Raw genomic sequence first — 21,513 nt, forward strand, 5'->3', positions numbered from 1 at the left:
TGTTGATTTTACGAGCAAATTAATTAAAACGGCGCCTTAAAAATCCCCGTCAAAGTCCGGCATCAAACAGTCATTGTACACTCAGTGAAGGGCAGAACAAAGAGACATCAATCAGGGAGATTCAGTGCATGTCTGAGTGTGTGTAATAATCAAACACAATGATTCCTTCCTTTACTCCATGTTGTAAATCTAGAAAGGAAAGAGGGACATTTGTCATTTAGCACTGTCTTTCCTCTTTCATTATAAAAATTGCTGCCACGGTGTCTTATTACCGTGTAAGAGCTATGAGCATGTGTAAAGATGGGTCCACGTGAAAGTGTGCAGGCACCCAACATAATTCTCAAATGGTGGTTAAAAAAAAGCAAAGGGGGAGGGTGAAGATCTTTTCTAGGCTAAAGACGCAGAGGCTAACAAAGGAGAGGATGAGGGGGGAAAATGACATTGTTATGGATGATGTACTGTGCCACTGTCTTTGTCTCAGAGCCTCGGTTCAGTTTAAACTTTGTAGTGAAGTTTGTCCACTCTTCAACCAGTAAATTAGCAGTTGGCATCCTTGTGACAGATAACATAAACTTAAATAGCGCAAGTTGATCTATTTTTCAAATTTGCTCAGTTAGGTCTAATCTAACAATTAAACATCCATGCGCATTGCAAAATTTGGAAACCAAAACTAGAAATTGTGTTACTTTGAACAATTATGTAAATGAAAGATTAACCTTTTTCCCCAAATGACCCAAAGTTAGAATTCAAACCTTCTTTTCGACATTTTTACCAAAATTGGTGTATTATTAAGGGGAAAGGGGAAAATACACTGTGCAAAATGTAGGTGTCCTGAGAAAATTTTACCTCTCTGATATTTTTTAGCAAGATCTCAAACTTTGAATAGCTTGTTTGGGCTATGATCTGTTCACAGTTATCATTAAAAAAAGTCCAGGCGAAGCAAATTTCAAAGCCTTCCAAATACGGTGTGTCCTCAACTATATGCTGTGTCTGCCTAACTATCACCGTCGAGACTCCTCTAAGCCTCACAAAATTAAACTGACTAAATAACTGATGCCGGCAAACCAGAAGAGCTGAAGCAACGTATTTTTAGGACGCTGGTTCCTCAGTTCATAATGCAAACACGAAACAGTGGAGATCAAGTTGACGTCTTAAAAAAACAGTCAAAGCACCCATTTGACAGCAGTAAGACCCTCAGGAACATTTAGCAGACTCTGTGATGGTGGTGGTGCACAGTTCTGCCGAGCAGTGACACCTGCACAAATAGAGTGCGACCTTAATGGAAGAATCATCAGAAGAAAAACTTTCCTCTATCCACAACCCAAAATTCTCCATCCAGACTTCTGCAAATGAAAGTCTAAACAAACCTGATGCATTCTGAAAAACAGTCCTGTAGACTGATGATGGTAAAATGGGATTTCAGGGGGCGTGCAATGAACACAAATGTCTTTTCGGGGAAAAGAGGTGCAGAAATGTATAAAAGCAACACCTTTTCAAATCCTGAGGACAGGGCTGCATGGATCGTGCAGTCAGCAGTACGGAATGGAAAGATTAGATTAATCCACAGCAAATTCTGGAGGCAAACATCACACTGCATGTAAAAGCTGAATAGAATAGCTTCTAAAACAACATACAGATCCTAAACATACCTTTAAAAAAAAGTTAATGACTTTCTCAAGAAGTATAAGCTAAAGTTTCTGACATGATCCTCAAAACCCCAAAGAAACTGTGCATGAAATATTTTAATTGTGTTCATTTTTAACTTCAATTCCTTTGTAAACCAGTCGTATCACTTAAAGATGTGTCTAAATCTAAACATATGTTGCCATATTTTTAAGTACTATCAGTGATATGTATAGTTACATGTGAGAGTACTACCACATGGAGTCTCCAGAGCTGGATCTGAACTCTAAAGCCAATGCTTGCTCTTTCTTTTATCCATTACTTTCAGCTGGATAATTCAGCCATTTGGATCTAAAGTTTAGCTTTCCTTTTCATCTGCATATTTATCTACTGATTTATCTGCTTGATCAGTGTTTTTGTGCACTTTTACTGCACTCTAATTGTGTGGTTCAGGTGTTATAATGGCCTCAGTCTACAGACCCAGACATTTACACACATACGCCGAATGTGCGAGCTTGCTTACAGTCCAGCAGGACACACACAATCGACACAGCTGGGTGCTTTTTTCCGTCACATAACAGCTGAAACAACAATTGTTCTCACAGAGTAAGACCATTGTGTGTGTGCACTGTCTCAAACGCTTCAACAGTCTGTCTCCTTGTCTCTCACTCACCCTGCAAATCTCGAGGGATGCCCAGTTTGACGTAGAGAGCAAAAGTTTCTAAAACGTTTCACTGCTTTTGCACTTGTGCTTTTCTTTCTCACTGTGTGGTGCTTTGGCCAGTGTTTCAGTTTAAGTTACTGATACACAAACACAGAGAGCAGTCTGAGATTTTACTGAAATGAGCTGCTGTAACAATACAATTAGGCCACAGCCTGTTTCCATCACAGGGGAAATCCTGCTGCCTGGTTGGCCACTGATAGGAGTAAGACGAGAGAAAGAGTGAGAGAGGAGGATGAGAATGATAAGAGAAAAGCAAAGTGTGGGGGGATACGTGAGGAGGACATCTGTGATCCAGTCCAGAGGGAAAATAGCGCAGAGGTACCGTAAGAATGTAGGGGGTGAAACATACGAATGAAAGACAGGAGAGGAAAAGGTTATGATAAAAAAAAAACAAATGTTGAGCAAGCAGCAAGGGTTAGTTAACCAGAGGAAAGACGAGGCAACTTAGAAGGCACAATTGTACCACTTCGGGGCAGGATGCAGCTGAGCAGGAACAAAGCACTAAGAACGACAAAAAAAAAAAAACATGTTTGTGTGACAGTGTTGATTCTTTATCTTGAAAATAAAAGCCAGAAGCAGCAGGAAAGTGTCTCTGGCCTTTGTGTTGCATAGAAAGCAAAGTGTTTCTGCAAAATCTGTCCTATAAATAAACATCTGTTTTTGTTTTCACATCTGGATTAAATATTACGATGACATCCTATTTTTTTCCACTTAAAAATGTTGATGACCTCTGTTTTGTTTTGCTTTGTTTTCTTATTTAAATTTACTTATTAACATATGTATTTATTCTTTTAGTGAGCATGAGGAAAATCTTATAAGAAACTGTGAAACTGTTCATCTTTAAATATGCTCAACAATGGCTGCAAAAGTGCATGTAAAAATTACAGGTCAAACATTATATTTTTTTTATGGTTACCATTACGGCTACTTGATGTTTGACTCCACCGCTGACTAAATGTCCAGGTCAGCCAACTACATGATTTCTTACTCTTATGGTAAACTTATGGGTACTTATCCCATACGTTCCTCCACAGAAAATCACTTTGGCAAACTACCATGCTGTGGTTACCCCTTTATAACTTTTTATGCATGGCGACCAGGGAAGAAAAGCAGGCCCAACTCATTCATCCAGGCTTCAGTCATATTGAAGCATTTAGGGGTTCTGTATTAAACACCATTTGAAAGTATATAAAACGGAATTCACCAAGGCCTGACTTTTGCCATGGGATTTGACTCTTAAAAGCACTTTAATTTAAATGAGATAATAACTTTAAATGACATCATATGTTTTGCCTTAACTTAATTCGTCTATTCAGGACAATGGGTGAAGCCATACACGTGGATCCCTGCTGTCTGGTGGCGACCACAAGACCACCTATAATTTCTTTTTTTGTGTGTGTGTGTGCTTTAATTTAGATGAAAAGAAGTCATGAATAGATTAATGAGCAAAGGCGGATAAATATTTCAGAATGTGCTGGTTGAACATCGTAAGCAGGCATCTAAAGAACTCGTGCATATTCTGCTTCCTCTTATTTTGTCACTAGAGTGATTGTTATGAAACTACAAAACAGTGAATGAAACTGACAGAACGTAACATAATAGGAAACGCTGCATAAATTTACTTTGCAAAACTCATCTTACGCATTTCCTAATGTGTCCCTTTGCCTTAAAGAAAATCAATTTGTCTCATAACTGAAACAAAATAAGATCCGTTAAGCCAACCAGTTAGATCAGATTATATTTGACTTTATTAATAGCCACAGTTTGACACATACAACAGTACATAAAGACAACATTAGCAGCCATAAAAAGTCAGACGGTGGTGGTTTTTTATGATCCAGTTCAGCCTCCTTAGGTGCCTCTCTGAGCCAGGCAGCGCCAGGGGACTGATTTACTTGTCACACAAGGGGGACATATTTAGACTGGATGTGCTGGAGAGAGTGGGCAGTAAAGCTGGCAGGGCAGTGGATGACCCAGACAGTGGGAGTGTGGGGGAGACACATAAGACACACCAGTTAACCTCCTGCCATTAAACCAGCTTGATTTCTGACCAAGGGCCATGGGACAATGGAGTGTACTACACTAATTACACACCCTGACATGGATAATAGGACATATACTTGCTCTTTATGAGAACAAACAGACGTCTGTAGATCTATTTTTAACAACTTGCAGTTTTAGCAGAAATAAAAGGTCTTAAATATGGCTTTGCAGTGTGCCGTCTTCGCAGAAGCAAGAGACTTGATTAAAACATGTTTCTTGATGATTGAATCAACAGACAGTTGTCTTGAAATGTCAGAGTACTGGTTGATGCCAATCCACCCAGAATGTGCAGTGCTAGGTGGATTGTGACTAAATATGTCTGTGTTTATATTAACCTTTCTTAGGTGTCAAATTTTAACTCCCTCAGCATTTACCGTACACAGTACGGTCACAAGGAAATGCAGGGAGTGTCTATGTGCTAGGTAAGACAAATTATATGGGCCCACCAACCCGAGACCACCATAATATTCCGAGACCAATAAGTAAAACATCACGAAGACTTTCCATCGCAAGTCTGCATATACATGGAAAAATAAGCTGTAATTTGTTCATACAAAAGGGGTTTCAGCGATTTCATCTGTAAGTTTTCAGAATTATCCATGTTTTACTAAAACAAAAACAAAAGAAATGAGCTTAATTACAAAGAAACCTGTAATAAAAAAAGCTCAATTTGTAAAAGAAATCATAATAATAATTATATTTAACACTTTAAAGCCACCCTATTTTATCATTTTTTTAAAACAATTTATTTACTTTTATAAAGTAACATAGATAAAATTAAATAAAACTCTACAAACTGATAAAAACAAGAAACAAATACAGGCCTGCTACAAAATATTATGAGTCAGGTGTAACAGAATTTTTGCCTCACATTCAGCGATATATTCTTTATCATTATTAGTAAACCAGAGCTATTACTGAGTGCATACACCTTTCTTACCCTATATAAAAAGACAAGTATTTAATTTCAAGCAGTTTGAGTGTTGAAGGAAAATATCACTTCTCCACAGAGTATCATCTATTTTAAAGTCATAGAAACTTTGAAAAGTTTAGCATGATGAAATTCATCATATATTATGATTTATTTTTAACTTCGCGTGGTTCTAAACGACTAAATGAAAAAGTTCCATGTGTGCAAAAAAAGTTTAAGCAAATAAAAAATGTCATAAATAAAAGTAACAGTAAAAGTTAGCAGATGAGTATTTGGGCTGGTTCACAACAAAATCATCGTAATAAGAGAGACTGAGGTCTGGACGCGCTACTCTGATCGCTGCCTGTCCCGCCACTGACAGTAAAGCGGGTAACCAAATATTCAAAAACAATACGTCATCCCACAATGCAGCGCGCTTACGTTCTCCTTTACAGCATTACCTCATCCCACAATCCACCGCGAGATTAAGAATCTTCTGGGTGGTGGTCGTCTAGGCAACGCGCCTTATCGGAGGACTCAACCCCGCCTCAGAGACACGCCCCCCAGCCAATGGGAGAGCCCCGTCATGACATCATGGTTATTTTTAGAGAGGCAGCGGCAGCAGATAAGGTTTGCCTCCACGCTGGACCGCTCAGAGTATACACACACGCAAGCGGTGAGCACACCGGAGACACTTGGTGTCTGACAGGAAAAGTTAGAGCCGCGAGGCGCTTTTCATTCACGGACTCAATACAAGTCTGGATACTTTGACAAAAGCTTTGTGAACTGTTTCCACTCCACATAGAACAACCGACCGTCGCTTGGTGAAAGAAGTAAGTTCTGATTCCTGTGTCGAGAAAAGTGCGCTCTCAAAGTTTGGAAGTTTTTACGCACAGAGAGGACGTTTGGAAACCAGTGTTTTCCTCCTCGGTAACCAGGAAGAAGAGAAGGGGGGACGCAAAGCTGTTTTTGTAGAAGACTGTGTAGCTACATTCGGTTTTTGATTTATTTTTTTCTTCTATGTATACCAAGATGGAAACTACTTTCTATGACGACTCACTCAACGCTTTCTCCCAGCACGACAACGCCGGCTACGGATACAGCAACCCCAAAGCGCTGAAACACAACATGACACTGAACCTCACCGACCCGACGAGCGCTCTGAAACCTCACCTCCGCGCCAAAGCTGGTGACATCCTCACCTCCCCTGACGTGGGTTTGCTGAAGCTGGCTTCTCCGGAGCTCGAGAGGCTGATCATCCAGTCCAGCAACGGACTCATCACCACCACGCCGACCCCGACCCAGTTCCTGTGCCCCAAGAATGTCACTGACGAGCAGGAGGGCTTCGCAGAGGGGTTTGTGCGCGCCCTGGCTGAGCTCCACCACCAGAACATGCCGGGCACAACAAACGTGAGTGTCACCTCGACTCCACCGGCAACTGTCAACACTGCCCTGCCGCCTGTTTCATCTGTTGCCGGTGCCACAGTATACAACAACAATGCTGCCATGCGCTCTGAGTCGCCGGTTTATGAGGACTTGAACACTTTCAACCCGGCCATCAGCACCGTGTCGGCACCAAACTACACCACCTCAGCCCCCACTATGTCCTTCTCTGCTGCCCCGCCTCAGCTTCCCATCTACGGCCAGCCTTCCCCTGCCCAGCTCCCCCGGCTCACTGCGCTCAAAGAGGAGCCCCAAACCGTGCCCGAGATGCCAGGGGAGACCCCTCCTCTTTCTCCAATCGATATGGAGAGTCAGGAGCGCATCAAGGCTGAGAGAAAGCGGATGAGGAACCGCATCGCTGCCTCCAAATGCCGGAAGAGGAAGCTGGAGCGGATCTCAAGGCTGGAGGAGAAAGTGAAGACCCTAAAGTCACAGAACTCCGAGCTCGCATCCACCGCCAACATGTTGCGCGAGCAGGTGGCCCAGCTGAAGCAGAAGGTGATGAACCACGTAAACAGCGGGTGCCAGCTCATGTTAACGCAGCAGCTCCAGACCTTCTGAGGTGGTGTCAGCGACAGAGGAGAGAGAGAAAAGACTGTAGTTGAAAGAATAGGACGCTTCCTGTGGTAGTGAGTGTCTGCGACTCCCGAAATCGTTCCGGTATTTGGGATGATGTGGCGCGACACTGGCGGGACCGGGGACGGTACCAAAGTAACTGAGTGCCACGCGCTCCCCAGTGGCGCGTCCTAGAGATGGGCTCAGGACTGTGACAATAGCCATGAACCAGAAGGGACATGGCAACAGGCAGAAACCCCTTCTGTTTCTGTGTCGTGCTGTTTTTCTTTACAGAACTGGACAGGACTGAAGTTTTCTTGATTTACACCGAGCCCTGCATGGACTTCATCATGACCATCAAAGGAAAAATTCAGTATTAGAGGATTTTTTTTTTTTTTTTTTTTTTTTTAAATCACACGCAATACAGACTTTTCTTGCTGTAGCCATAATTAATGGCCTCACTTTTTAGGCGTCTTGGTCAACTCTAAACGGCTGAAAAGTTGCAACAAATGCTGCCTGACTCATGAGTTACAGTACAAAGTACATTTTTTCTTAATTGTAAGAAATTAAGTTAGAAAAGCTTCAAGATTTACTTGTTTTTTTCTAAAGCTGTTAATGGGGTTTCACTCATTGTTATATGTATATAAGATCAACTTGGAGTACTTATGTTTACCATTTGTAATAAGAATACTGTATAATTTTTTATGTTTGTTTTCTGAGCACTTAAGAAATTAATCAATATTTAAGAAAATAAACCAGATAAAATGAAGCAACATCGCCTCTGTGTACTTGTAACAGTGTGACATAAAAAGTGGGTGTGCCACTGAAGAAGTCAAACAATAAAACATGTTGCAACATGTTGTAAGAGCTGCTAGTGCTGAGTACCTCAAGCTAAATTCCATTAGTACTATTGATTGAAGCTGAGTGATTGTGTTTCAGCTGGCAGGCCGGGCTCACTTACTCCTGATGGAGGCCAATTCTGCAAATTGGGGTTGTAGAGTTTGCGATCTGCACTTTTGTGTCTCAGCTCACACAGGCTCAGAAGAAGAAAAGTGTAACTGCCCTACAAAGTCTCCCATTGCTTTGAGCAATAAGTAACATTTTCACATCATGTAACACTCAGTCACAATAGGCTAAGGTGAGCAACCCTTAATTAAGAAATCTGGAACTGATTTGATAAATACGACATCTCCCTTGCTATTTCATCATTCAGTTATTCACCATTGCTCTGTCCTTTTGTAAGTATTCAAAAAAAGTTTCAGCATGTTGAAGAAAAAAAAAGTGTTAGGTTCTGAAGTGCAAATCTCTGTATGGGATAAATTAATATAATAAACTGTGGTTTGGTGGGATTATGTATATATATGGTGAGTCTTTTTTATCACATAGTCATCTTTCAGTCAGTACCAGCTAAAAGAACAAACAATAACCCAAACAAAGGCTTTGTGGTGATGGCTTTAACCACAAGAAAAAAAGGAAAAAGAAAATACAAGCCTGGAGCTCAGTATCTCATAGTGCTGAATATTCTTTAACTTGCTTACGGTACAGCAATGTGGGCCTATAAATATGTTATGAGCACTTTTGAAATGAATTGGGATTTTTTTGGGGGCTGTCAAATTTTTCAGTTCTAAATAAATAGGCGTAAAACAAAAATAATTTTCTCGATATCCTCACTAAACCCAGCAATTACAGTGAGCCTCATTCATGCTTACGCAGCAGGTGCAGCTCAGGTGTGGCCTACAGCAGATAAAAGGAGTGGGCTTTCAAACACTGCTGGACATCAGCACGTGTGCTGCTCTTAATGAAACACTGGAGGGCGACATACATAAGGGTGGATTACCGGAGAAATAGCCTGAAGCGCTGTTTTCTCGAAATCTCTATAGATCTGTTGCATTTTATATCGGGTTATCAGAGATTAATTTGTGTGTAAATTAATAGAGACTGTCATTTAGAGTGTAAATAAAACAGAACGGGTTGTTGACTGAAAACCTAACGAAGTCTGTGACACGCTGTGATGACTAAGGCTGACAGAATATTACATTTTCTCTTTCTTTTCAATCTTTATATTTCCCGATTTTATTTTTTGTTTGCTTTTTAATCCTTTTATATACAAACAAACAACAAATACGTTTATAACATAACCTGCGGTAGTTTGAACACGTCAAATAAGGGAATTCAGGTGTTGTCTTTGTTTTAATTGTTTGTATTATTTTTCTTTAATAGCGACAATCTCTGTGGGAGACATATCCAAATAGACACTTTTCTCCCTTTCCCTTTAATTATTCCTTCAGGAATCCCGATTTCTCTACAAATCTGCTCTGATTTCTCAAACTTGGGGCATTGTGACATCATTCCGGAAAGCAGTGCCCTTCCCTGCCATATAAGGAGAGGGAACGCTCGGAAGACCCACGTCACGACCGAGAAGGCGTTTATTACGGGAAGTGAATCGACTGACTCCTTAATCTCCTCTTTGCATAATACGGTGTGCCCTGAGACGTAATCTAAAGAATAGACAGGACTTAATTAAACAGGGCAAATCCATCAAAGGACTGCAAGGGCGACTAAAAGCAGGCGTCTAGATGTTAAATATCAGGAGATCACAATAAAAACAAACGTTCTTTAGCAAAATCCGCATTCTGTAGAATAGTTCGCTAACAGCTCACATAAATGATAATAGGAATAATAGAATAGAAATAATATGTTGATCGATCTAGTTGCTTGGTATCCAGGCTATTTTATACCTAAACGTCCCCACATTCAAAGGAGGCATATGTATATTTTTACTAAAGAGGTTTGCATGTATTTGAAAGTTAAAGTTACTTTGCAAATGTTTGCATTATAATACAGGCATCAGCCACTCCCTTAGTCACACTATAGAGTCTTTAATTCACGCATCTAATCTATAAAATAAAATAGATTGTTATACAAAACCATGCTGCTTCATGCTAATAAATACTGTTAGATTGTCTCCATGAGACTTTATGCAGCAGCATTCTGCTGCATAAAGTCTAACTGTACTTGTATTGGGGGAGTTTCTTTCAGGGTATAACACTTCTGCTAATTTTACTCATAAATATTATTAATAGCTCTATATCTCTTCATCAAATGATAAATGGAAATCAAAAGTTTTCATTATTATATATCAAACTGATTTTGACATTTAGGCCAAGAGTGATTCAGACATAAGGGAGAATCGTTCTTCTCCCCCACACACCATTATCTATTTTATCGCTTTCACAAACATGCAAAATAATGTTATTTTTACACAGCTGTTATTCTTGTCACCTCTTACTAATACAATACTAATATTATAATTTCACAGTGATTGAGGATTGAAGTGCTGTTACTAGATAAAACAATTAACTGCATCTAATGGAAACTTGACCACGTAATTGCACAAAGGTCAGGTTGAGCCGGCAGAATCTGTACAGTGAAAGGGTTCTGTCTGTATGTAGTTGCTATGGGCGGGGTATTTCACTAAGCAATATGGTACAAAATACACAAACGCAAATCAGAACAACAAATTCTAACAACTGTGGCGCACGAAGGCTGAAGGAACTTTTTTTTATTTTCCAGCAAATTTAAAATGTGGAATAAAGTCAAGGGTTTTGAAAGCCATGCAGCATCATATTCTAAGAACCCTTATGCAGTGGATGTGATCCGGACAAAGAGAAGGGATTTGGTTTATGGCATCTCACATACTGAGGATCTCCTGAATCTTTTGGTTGCAGAGGGGGTTATGACAACAGCAAAGAGATCGATTGTTTTGTCCATCAGGACCCATAAAGATCAGAACTCCAGGGTCCTGGACATCCTAGAGGCCAGAGGTGAACGAGCATGTCGGAAATTTTTCCATCCGTGTCTTATGCTGGCAGAACCTGAACTATACCAGCGAATCAAGACGTATGTGGGGGGTATGAACGAGCATGTTCAAGATAACAGGAGACAGCTGATTGGGTATTTGCTAGAGAGAGACTGTGATTGGGGGGGAAATTTAACAGATGAAATTGGAACCCAGAGAACTTATACTAACATTAAAAAGAGATCTAGTGTTACAAAGAAAGGAAGTGGTACCGTAGTACTTGCAACATCAGAGCATACACCAGCTCAAAGTAAATCAGAAAGCCTCATTTACATGGCTGCTAGAAAAGGGGATCTCTTATTACTTGAGGAGCTGTTAAAAGACAGTGATATCAACACTGTCAATTCTTCCAAAGAAACTCTATTACATATAGCTGCAGAAAATGGGCATTTACCCATCACTGAGCTCTTGATTCGGAAAGGGGCTAGATTAGACCTCCAGAATGATGCTGGCCACACAGCTCTTCACAGAGCCGCCAGCAGAGGGCACACAGAGCTCATGAAGGCCCTAGTAAAGGCTGGGGCCCCTATACATAATCTGGATTTGAAAGGCAAAACTCCCATTCACCTGGCAGCAGAAAATAGGCATCTGAAATCTGTAAAACTCTTGGTGGAGGAAGAAGCCAGACAGTCTGAAAGTAACAGACAGAATATGTTTCTGCACATGGCTGCCATGGAAGATGATTGGAGGTTGGCTGAGTTGCTGTTGCAGAGCGGGGCCACTGTTGATGCCTTAAACAGCCATAACAAAGCAGCTCTGTTTTATGCAGTCAAGGAGAGCAATGAGAAAACAATGACTGTCCTTCTCAATGCAGGGGCTAAAGCTGACTATGATGTCATAAATGAAGCCATTAATCTTCATCAAGAATCAATTCTCCAGCTGTTGCTTGGTGAGTTCGTCCAGTTCTATTTCAGTTCATTGCTTTGTTTTTGAGATGTTAATCGCACACAAATACAGAATAAACCTGCAAAACATCCAAGCTCACGGTCAGTTTTGTTCAAACCACAGCTAATGCCAGAGGAGTCCTGAGCAAAGATGCCCTGGGCTCTGCTCTCTTTGCAGCTGTTCGAAAGAATTTTGATGGTGCAGTGAGTGCACTGATAGACAGTGGAGCAGATGTGAACATGCGCAACGGTCACAGATATACGCCTCTCCTACTGTCAGCTGAGCTGGGACACTCAGAAGTCTTCAGGTGACCTCTTTCAAAATGAATTCAATGGCAATAAAGTAGCCCCTCTAGGCCTTCACACTCATGGAATCCAGCACAAAGAGCATTTCAACAAAATCAATCATATCGTTGTGGGAATCACATAATTATGTAGTTAACTTAAAGAACATACTAGAATAAGAAGAACTTTGTCTAACTACCTTTATAAAATCCACCCTGCCTCATAAATGTTTTATATTCACAAATATAGTTTATGTATATGTTAAAAAAATAGCAGTGAGATATTTGTGGCACCAGACTGAGCTGTTCAAAGTCATATAGCAGAATAAAATCAGGACTGTACAGGCACAATGACACAAATAGGTTTAGAGAAGGCAAAATGCTCATCGCTGTCCTTCTATAACAAATATATATTGCCCATGTTTGTTTCTAATTTTATATATGTCCATCATTTATGTTGTGTTGTACATATTTGGTGCAGAGCATATGCATCTACTTTAACTGTCCCTTTTCTGTATTTTTTAGCAGCTAAGCCAAATATGTAATATCTTACATTTTGGCTTTTTTTATTCTAGTGTTCTCGTAGCAAAAAATGCAAAGATGGATGCTACTTTATCCGACCTCTCCTCAGCATTGCACTTGGCTGCTCGCAGTGGTAGCAAACCCATAGTGCAGACACTGCTAGAAAAAGGACTGGACCCAAACATTAAGGGAGCTAAAGGCCATACCCCTCTCCACCTGGCAGCTCAGTGTGACAGGCCTGACATAACTGGTCTGCTGTTAAAAGGTGGAGCACAGGTAATTGTCAAAGCATTAACAGTTGCTGTCAGTTCTGTAGATTTTCAGTATATTAATGCAAAGTTATGTGTCATTGCTATAGGTAAATGCAGTAAGCCAGGATGGTCTGATCCCTCTGCATATAGCCAGCCGGCAGGGTCACACAGACACAGTGATCCAACTTCTTCATAACAAGGCAGAACCTGGAGTCAAAGACCGGCTGGGGAGGACAGCCCTACACTGGGCAGCCTCTTCGCAGGTAGATAGCTGTGTGGTGGACTTGCTGCTGTCAGCCAAAGCCAACCCAGATGCCACTGATAATGAGAAAAAAACTCCCCTCCACCTGGCTGCTATGGAGGGAAAAGTAGACATGGTGATTTCACTGCTTTCCCACAGGGCAAAGAGGCGAGCTAGAGACATGGATGGCTCCACTCCTCTTCATTACGCAGCAGCTGGCGGGCACGTCAGTGTGGTTACAGCCCTTCTTCAGTCGCTCAACAATAAGGGGACTGAAGACAGGAATGCATGGAGGAAAACACCCCTTCATACTGCAGCTGAGAAGGGGCATGATAGTGTAGCTCTGCGGCTCCTGGAAGCTGGGGCCAAGATAAATGCTACAGATCACAATAAAGACACACCTCTGCACTGTGCTGCACGTGGTGGACACCACAAAGTAATGAAAATACTTGTAAACTGGGGACAAGCTGGACATGTAGGATGGAGGAATAAAGCCAATCTGCAGGCTAAAAATAATATAGGAAAGACACCATTGCAAGTGGCAGAAAGTAAACACACACCAGAGCATGAGAACACTGCAATTTTACTCAAGAGGAAGATGTTTCTTATGAAGTAAGCATCATAATTTGTGAACGATGTTGATCCAAGCACTTTGCAACTTGTTCTCTAATGTGTGCTTTTCTCTTGTTTTTGTATATATTTATCCCGTTTTGTATATATCGCTCTTGATTCTATATATTTCTTCCTGTTTGCTATGTATTCCTGCAGTCTACTATTCATATTTTATTCTTAGGCATGCACCTAAAGGTCAATTATTTTTTTGCTCTTCTACTTTCATCCAGATTAAAATGAAACTCAGACTTTTCCTAGCACCTTCTACCGAATACACCTTCGACTAAGCTGACTGATACCTTTTTGTGGTGAAGCATTAAAAAAGAATCTAACCATTACTTTTTTTTGCCCACCTGTGGTTTTAGAGTTAGTCACTTCAACGACCATACAGGAAAGTATGTTGATAGCATCTAGCCCAGCTTGCACCTTTGCAGATCTTCTTTAAAGGTTATTGTATGCAAGCCTAGGTTTGCAAGCGCTGGGTCAAACTCCAAGCACAGCAAGACAGCTGTGCTTGGTGACAGCTATTTTGAACCACATCCTTCATAAGAATAGAGCACATGACAAGCTGAATAATGATTTTATTCCTGCATTTATTTATAATTATTTAAGTTTATTTATGGGGGGTTTTTTGTTTTTGTTTTTTTGGACAAGTAAAGATCTAATGTCTGTATATGGAGGTGGCCTACTTGAACAATACTCTATAAAAAATATCATTTGACGTAATAGGAAAACCTAAGCCTTTGGCCTCAGAAGCCATAATTGTCCCCTTTAGCAAGAAATGAGTTCTGGTACATGGTTCCATCAATAAGATTTTCAGGTCATGAAGCAGTAAAGCAGCCTCAGACCATCACATTACTACTGTTATAGTTTAGTTCAAGCCTGATTTAACGGGACTCAAACTCAAAAAAAATATTAATTTTATTTTGCAAAAGCATTTTGCAGTAAGAGAAGAAAAGAAAACTTTGTGATGGAAAAATGGGTACACCCATGCACTTGAGCTAAATGAAATATGAATCAAAGGTCCTCATAAGGTGCCAGTGATTTGGGCCTCCTTAGGAAGAGGCTAGTGAAGCTGCTGAGAGTCTGGAGTAGTGTGCTTTATCATGATGCCAAGACCTACAGAGCTCTCTGAGGCCTTTAGAAAAGGACTGCAGAATATCTAAGATAATAAAAAAAGATTAACTTAAGTCACAATAGTCTATTTATTTATTTCTGCCCTGCCCACTCTGCTGCTGTCACAATGCAATTTCCAAACTCTGGGTTTAAATAAAGATCATCTTATATTTTTCTTTTATTAAATATGGAAGAATGTTTTAAAGCAGGTAGTATATGCAAGAAAAATCTTCAAACAGCTAAACATCTTGCCTTTCAAATCATTTTTATTGGTCGATGGAGTCAAAGCAAACTCATTTTAGAAAATATTATTTGCAAATGACACAATTTAGCTCTGGTTCTCGTCCCTTGCACAGTTTGTGCATTTTCTAATCTGGTAATGTTTGCTGTTTCTCCATAGATATTTTTTTTAGCTTCTGCTCCCGCCATCCACCCAGGGTAGAGAATATAGAGGGTATTCCTCTGTATACCATGTTTAGCTTGGAGTATAAAGTTACCTGAAGACTGCCGAATTGGTCCACTATAAGTAATGTTGAACTAAACTTAATAGCTGACAGTAATGCAAACCCCTGGAAGTTATTTCTGCTTGGAAATATTCGTTTCTGATGCCAGGATATTTTTGTTATATCAAAATATATAAGCTATGTAGGTATAACTTAAGTATAACTTACTCTGTTTCTACTGACACTAAATTAATCCATCTCTAAATCTAAAAAAAAAAAAAAAAAGCAGGAAGGAAGTGTTATGATATCTGCAACTTTAGGTTGTTGTTGAAAACAAGTGGTTTGTTGTTGACACAAGAGGTGACACAGGCATTCTTCACTTCAGTAGAAATACAGATACTTGTGTTAAGAAAAATACTCCAGTCATAGTACTGAAGTACTGATTCAACTTATTTACTCAAATAAAAGTAAAAAAAAAGTTCAGGCTCTGAAATGTACTAAAAGTAAGAAAGTAAAAAGTAGCCTTTTGTAGGACTTTGTGCAAAGCTAACTGAACCTCTTGCTGTAACATAATAAAATAATATCCATCCGCTTCTTCAGGGTCGCGCCTATCCCAGCTGTCATAGGGCAAGAGGCGGGGTACACCCTGGACAGGTCGCCAGTCTGTCGCAGGGCTAACAAACATTCGCACTTACATTCACACCTATGGGCAACTTGGATTAATCAATTAACCTATCCCCACAAACTGCATGTCTTTGGACTGTGGGAGGAAGCCGGAGTTTCCGGAGGGAACCCACGGAAACTCCACACAGAAAGACCCCGGCCTGATGGTGGAATCGAACTCAGACCTTCTTGCTGTGCAGCAACAGTGCTAACCACCGTGCCACCGTGCTGCGTACATAGAAATACAAACCTTTTTCTGACTTTGCCTCCACACCTAAACAGAAAAATTATTACAGCCAGGGGTGAAAGTGGGGAGCAGGTGGGGAGAAAGCAGTTTTAGTGGCTCAGCATGGGGAAGGATCACAGCTCACAATCATTTCTAATGCAAGCTCCAGGAGGTTTTTTGGCAGTTATGCTGCTGCTCTTTGTGGATTTGCACAGCTGAATTCAGCTAGATGTAAGCACGTTTCCCATGCTATGTTGCCTGAGCTCCATCCCCTACACTGACAGCATACTGTTTATACTGTCTTTACAAGATAGCATACAGCTGGTATAAGGGTTAAATTCAGTGAAGGAATCTAATTATCAGCTTAAATTCAACTAAATTTCTGCTACTCTTGATGTATCCTAACTCCCACCTTGAACAGCTCAGTGCTATGCTGTAGATTCACCACAATATGGCAAACTAACCTGTTTATCCTGCACTAAACTGCTGAGAATTTGAATAATCCAAAGGTGGTATAGCTTAGTTTGTTTTTAAGGATGTTTCACAATAGAAAAAAAATAACTTCACATCGTATACAGATCCAATATTTGATTTAAAAATGAAGACATTACAAAACGCATTGAGCAATCCTTGCTTTTAAATATAAACTCTCTTCTTCCACTCCTTCTTGTTTTATCTTTCTCTATCTCTTAATGAAGTTATCTTTCATTCTTTTCTCTTTCTGGGAAATGCAGCAGCTCGACCTTTAGTTAGAAGACACATTATGTGGAAAAACTGCACACAAACAGCTTCTGTATTTGCTGATATTATGGAAATAAATCATCATCCACTTTGGTTTTCTTCTGTGGTCTTTCAGCCCTTTTAGTGTTGCTGAGCTGGTCAGTGCAGTCATTCATTCATTTTAACAATGCACCAGATTGATGATTTGGCCGCTTCCAACCTTGTTGCTCTCTCTCTGTTTATTTGGGTTTTTCAGCCTAATGATGGCCACAGCATGGCTTGCATTAACAACTCTTTTGGGTCTCACATTTAAAATGACAATGACATAATTACAGTGAAAATCCATAAAATACAAATTCAACACCTCAACTTCAGATAGTAAGTCGCTTTGTCTGTCATGAAATAACAATAACTACTTATTTGCAATATGTTTCTTGGGAAATATTACTTTTTTAGGGCCAGGTAGTTTTTTGGTTCTTTTTTTATTTCTACCCACCCCTATGCACTTTAACGTGTGAAAGTAAGGTTTTGCATGTCTTAAATATATTAACATAATTTTGCAATACCATTTTTGCATTAAGAAAAGGAAAGAATAGAAGAATTAGTCATGGAAAAAGTTGGTACACCCATGCACTTGAGCTGAAGAAAATAAAAATCAAGGGTGCTTATGAAGTGCCAGTGATTTGGGCCTCCTTGGGAAGAGGAGAGCCTGTGAAAATTAGACACTGTGTATAAATATGGCTGTAATTCTAAAATAGTTCATGCATTTTTCCCTTGAATTACAGCAGGAAGTCTGCACTTCAATCACATATTGGTTGTTTACATATATTTGACCTATAATCCATTGTGGTGGTGGTGTACAGAGGCAAAACTGCAAAAAAAAAAAAAAACTGATTTTGTCCCAAACATTATAGTAGTCACTGTATATTGATCATTTTTCACAAAATCAGTTATCATGCTGAGTTATCTTGTCAGGCTTTATGAAAAAGTATGTAAATAACACATTTAAAAAATTGAACATTTTAGTTTTGAAGATGTAATGTGTTACCTCGATTGGGGCGGCTTCACCGCCACCCTTCGGTGTAAATATTGTTTTTTAGCTGGTTATTTTACACATAAATATTGAAATGAGATGGCACAATGTTGCTTTATTTAGCCTCCTAAGACCCAAATTCTTTCATGGCATGCATTTTTAATTTCTCTTTGCTATTGTGACTTTATAGTGTTCGATAGAACACTATAAAGTCACAATTCAGTAATGATGTGCAAAATTCTTTATTTGGTGTTTGAACACAGCAACATTTTTCCTGAGTAAAAAAACAAAATGAGAAACAACAATTGTGCCCCTTTGAGCAATATGGCTCATTTAAAAGACATTTGAAAGAGCAAAATTTAATATTGTTGTCTAGACAACCCAAAATGTGATGTCCCCATATATGGACGCCAGGTCCTAGGAGATTAAGGCAGGGTTAGTATGTTACAGTGTTTCTAGATTTATGTGGTATTTGTGTAACCATCACCCCCATTTTTGTGTCCGGTAGGCTAGCCAATGTTGCCTTGTGCACTAACTGGTAAGCAGGTCAGCTATGTTATATTATCCTTGGTTGGGTTTTCATTTGACCTCATTTTGAGTTTTGCCCTATTTACCATTTACTTTTATCTACTTTCTCTATACAGATTTGGATTTTAGTGATACAGTTAGTCATTTTTCATTTAATTAAAGTTACAAAAAGTAGTTTTTATACCTTTGTCTTTGTCCTTATGTCTTATTGCTTGGCGGAAGTTCCTGGCACTTGTATTGCCAGTTGCTGTTATTGTGTTGGACTAGGCTAAGCAGCTCATCCAACACACTGGACTTGTTAATCTTGGCAAACATCATTGGATGGAATGGTGAGGACCGGTAGGAATTTAACTTAGTACATGTACTTAAGTACCTTACTGAAGTAAAGGTTTAATTTACTTACGTATTTCTATGTTACTCTACTTTCTGCTTCCTTAGATTCTTTTAGCTGCTCCCCCTTAAGGGATCACAACAACAGATAGCTCATATATTTGATTTGGCAAATGAATTCTTGGCACAAACCCAAAAAGATCTGTAATAGAGTTACTTTCTGTATTTTGCTGATTTTTGTTGAACTTTTAGAAACTTTGCATTTTAATATTACCTGCCACTTAAAAACATTACTTCTTACACTCGCTCCACTTCTAAAACTGCTATAAATGATGCATAAACAATATGATTTTACCTCTTTCTATCTGATAAGCTCCAGTGATGGAGAATACACGTGTAAGATTTACGCTCAGATCACTTTGATGTTTGAAGGCCCGCAGTGATGATAAATATAAACTTCCCTCAAATGTCTTTAACCTAAAGTAATGAGTCTATTTTGCAAATGGTAGGAGTAGAAATTTTTGTGAAAACTGGGGGGAAAAGTTCTGAGAAAAATAAATACTATAAAAATACAATGCTGAGTAAAATACAAATACCTGAAAATTCTAAGAACAGTAATTTCACACACTAGATTACCTTTCAATCTCACAGATTTTGATGCATTTAAATGCTTTACCAAAGCTTGGTAAAGCTGCAAAATGTTGTAGATGATTGTGCAGCGGTGATTATTATCTGTATTTACCGTCATTTAGTTCTTCCTGTGTGACTGTGGTCCTGGCAGCAAAACCCCTGAAGACCCATTAGCACTATGGTGGGAATTTTTTTGAGGTTTAATGACAACAGGAAAAATGTGCACTTCTTTCTCATCAGGCTAACTGTTACTTTTCCATCGCTGTTATATGAATAAGAAATGTCAACGAATCTTCGCATTACCAACTGTTAAAGTGTGTAAAATTTACTTTTTTCCATCAAGGGCCAAAAATATCGCGGGACAGTGCTAAAATATTCATCATGAAAATTTACTGTATTATTTGGTGAAAAGTAATAGAATTATAACAAATTATACAAGGATTCTATTTGACAGTATTTTTTGCCAGTGATTTTTAGCCCATTTTGTGCTTAATTTGGTGCACCTCAGGCTTTTGTCCCTGTTTCTCTTCTTTAAGAATGTTTTTTTGACAGCTGCTCTTCCACTAAGCGCATGATGAGGTCTGATTAGGCATGGCAAAGTGTAGATGGTTCAACTGAAGGGCCAGATGCAGCTTTTTTCCCCTGCTGAGTGGTTATGTTTTTTGTAGTGTATGATTGTGGCTACCAAACAGCCAGATGCAGCTCTAGGGGCTTGTGTCAGATCTTTGCTAGATTTTTATCTCTGCTGAGTGGTTATGTTTTTGATAGCGTTTGATTGCGTACATGTGTGCTCGCATGCATGTCATCATTTTGTCTATAAACACAATAGATTAGAGTGAAGTGTGATCAAACTTTTTGGGTGTTTACAGTGGGGTTGTGTTAACAATCCATTAAAACTTGGCTTACATCCACTGAAGTCTCCAAGGTCAACTTAATGATTTGTTGGTTGAAATTTTATAAAAAGCCTTACAATTCACAAGATGTCTGCGAAGTTTCTCAGTTCTCACATTCACAAGTGTGATGCGTATTGTTAATGTTACACCCTCAGAAAGACATGACTCCATTCTCCTTTTGGCAACTTTATTTTCCTCAGTTCAGGTTTGGAGTTTACAGGCAGCACAGCATATCATCAGCAACCCATGCTCTCACGTCTCACACACTGTTTTCTTTTTTCCTTCATGTGCTTACTGATGACATCTGAACTCCGACCTCCTGGAACTAGTAAACTAAAATAATTCACTGAAAATGTGTCCAAAAATAAAACACAATTAAATCAGTATACTATTTAGAGATTTTTTTTCAGAGATTCAGTTTTATAACCACTCTTAGATCACAACATTAAGATATAGAAAATACAACATAAAGATGTAAAAGCTTATGTTCCATTTAACCTTTCACCTCTAATTCAAGGTCAATAGACTGATCTGAAGATCGGTGTCGTAATAATGCCATATAGAGACTGATTGCTAATAAAAAACTGGGAAACCATACAATTTAAAATTGATTCTTTACTAAGTTTTCTGTTATGTGTAGACACAGCATTGGTTCATCCCTTGAGTTAGGTGCATTGTTTATGATGAATGACCCAAAGGTCAAAGTGGTTCCAAAAAAACAAAAACAAAATTCATCTGAAAATGGGCCAAAAATGAGAGAAAAGTAGCTATAAAAAGAGCACCTGAAAAATTTACAAGAAAAACTGAATCCTTGGAAACAAAATAAAATAAAAAAGAGAGAGAGAGAGAGATGTGACTCAAGACTTATGCACAGGACTTTACTCTATGGTTAATTGGTCTCATGGAATAGGAGGAGTCCTTCCTGGACTATTTAGGCAAGAACTTCAACTCCTCTTGAGCGTCATTAGTAGTCATCAAAT

At 39.3% G+C, this 21,513-nt stretch overlaps 2 protein-coding genes across 2 annotated transcripts; both read left to right on the plus strand.

The window, feature by feature from the left end:
- Positions 1-5,930: 5,930 nt before the first annotated feature.
- jun (Jun proto-oncogene, AP-1 transcription factor subunit) lies at positions 5,931-8,647 on the plus strand. Its single transcript, XM_031753830.2, has 2 exons — positions 5,931-6,133; positions 6,333-8,647. The coding sequence occupies exon 2, from the start codon at positions 6,333-6,335 to the stop codon at positions 7,302-7,304; it is 972 nt and encodes a 323-aa protein (XP_031609690.1). The 5' UTR covers positions 5,931-6,133; the 3' UTR covers positions 7,305-8,647.
- Positions 8,648-10,881: 2,234 nt separating this feature from the next.
- On the plus strand, positions 10,882-13,955 carry LOC116331183 (CARD- and ANK-containing Inflammasome Adaptor Protein). The gene is made up of 4 exons (XM_031753784.1): positions 10,882-12,046; positions 12,166-12,349; positions 12,901-13,123; positions 13,206-13,955. The coding sequence occupies exons 1-4, from the start codon at positions 10,882-10,884 to the stop codon at positions 13,953-13,955; spliced, it is 2,322 nt and encodes a 773-aa protein (XP_031609644.1).
- The last annotated feature ends 7,558 nt before the right edge of the window (positions 13,956-21,513 follow it).

This window comes from Oreochromis aureus, linkage group 23 (assembly GCF_013358895.1).
Source record: "Oreochromis aureus strain Israel breed Guangdong linkage group 23, ZZ_aureus, whole genome shotgun sequence".
In the NCBI taxonomy this organism is placed as follows: Eukaryota; Metazoa; Chordata; class Actinopteri; order Cichliformes; family Cichlidae; genus Oreochromis; species Oreochromis aureus.

Coding starts and splice junctions, on each gene's coding strand:
- jun (XM_031753830.2), top strand. CDS start 6,333: ATGGAAACTACTTTCTATGACGACTCACTCAACGCTTTCTCCCAGCAC.
- LOC116331183 (XM_031753784.1), top strand. CDS start 10,882: ATGTGGAATAAAGTCAAGGGTTTTGAAAGCCATGCAGCATCATATTCT. Junction 12,350..12,900: donor GGACACTCAGAAGTCTTCAG/GTGACCTCTTTC, acceptor TTTTTATTCTAG/TGTTCTCGTAGCAAAAAATG. Junction 13,124..13,205: donor TGTTAAAAGGTGGAGCACAG/GTAATTGTCAAA, acceptor TCATTGCTATAG/GTAAATGCAGTAAGCCAGGA.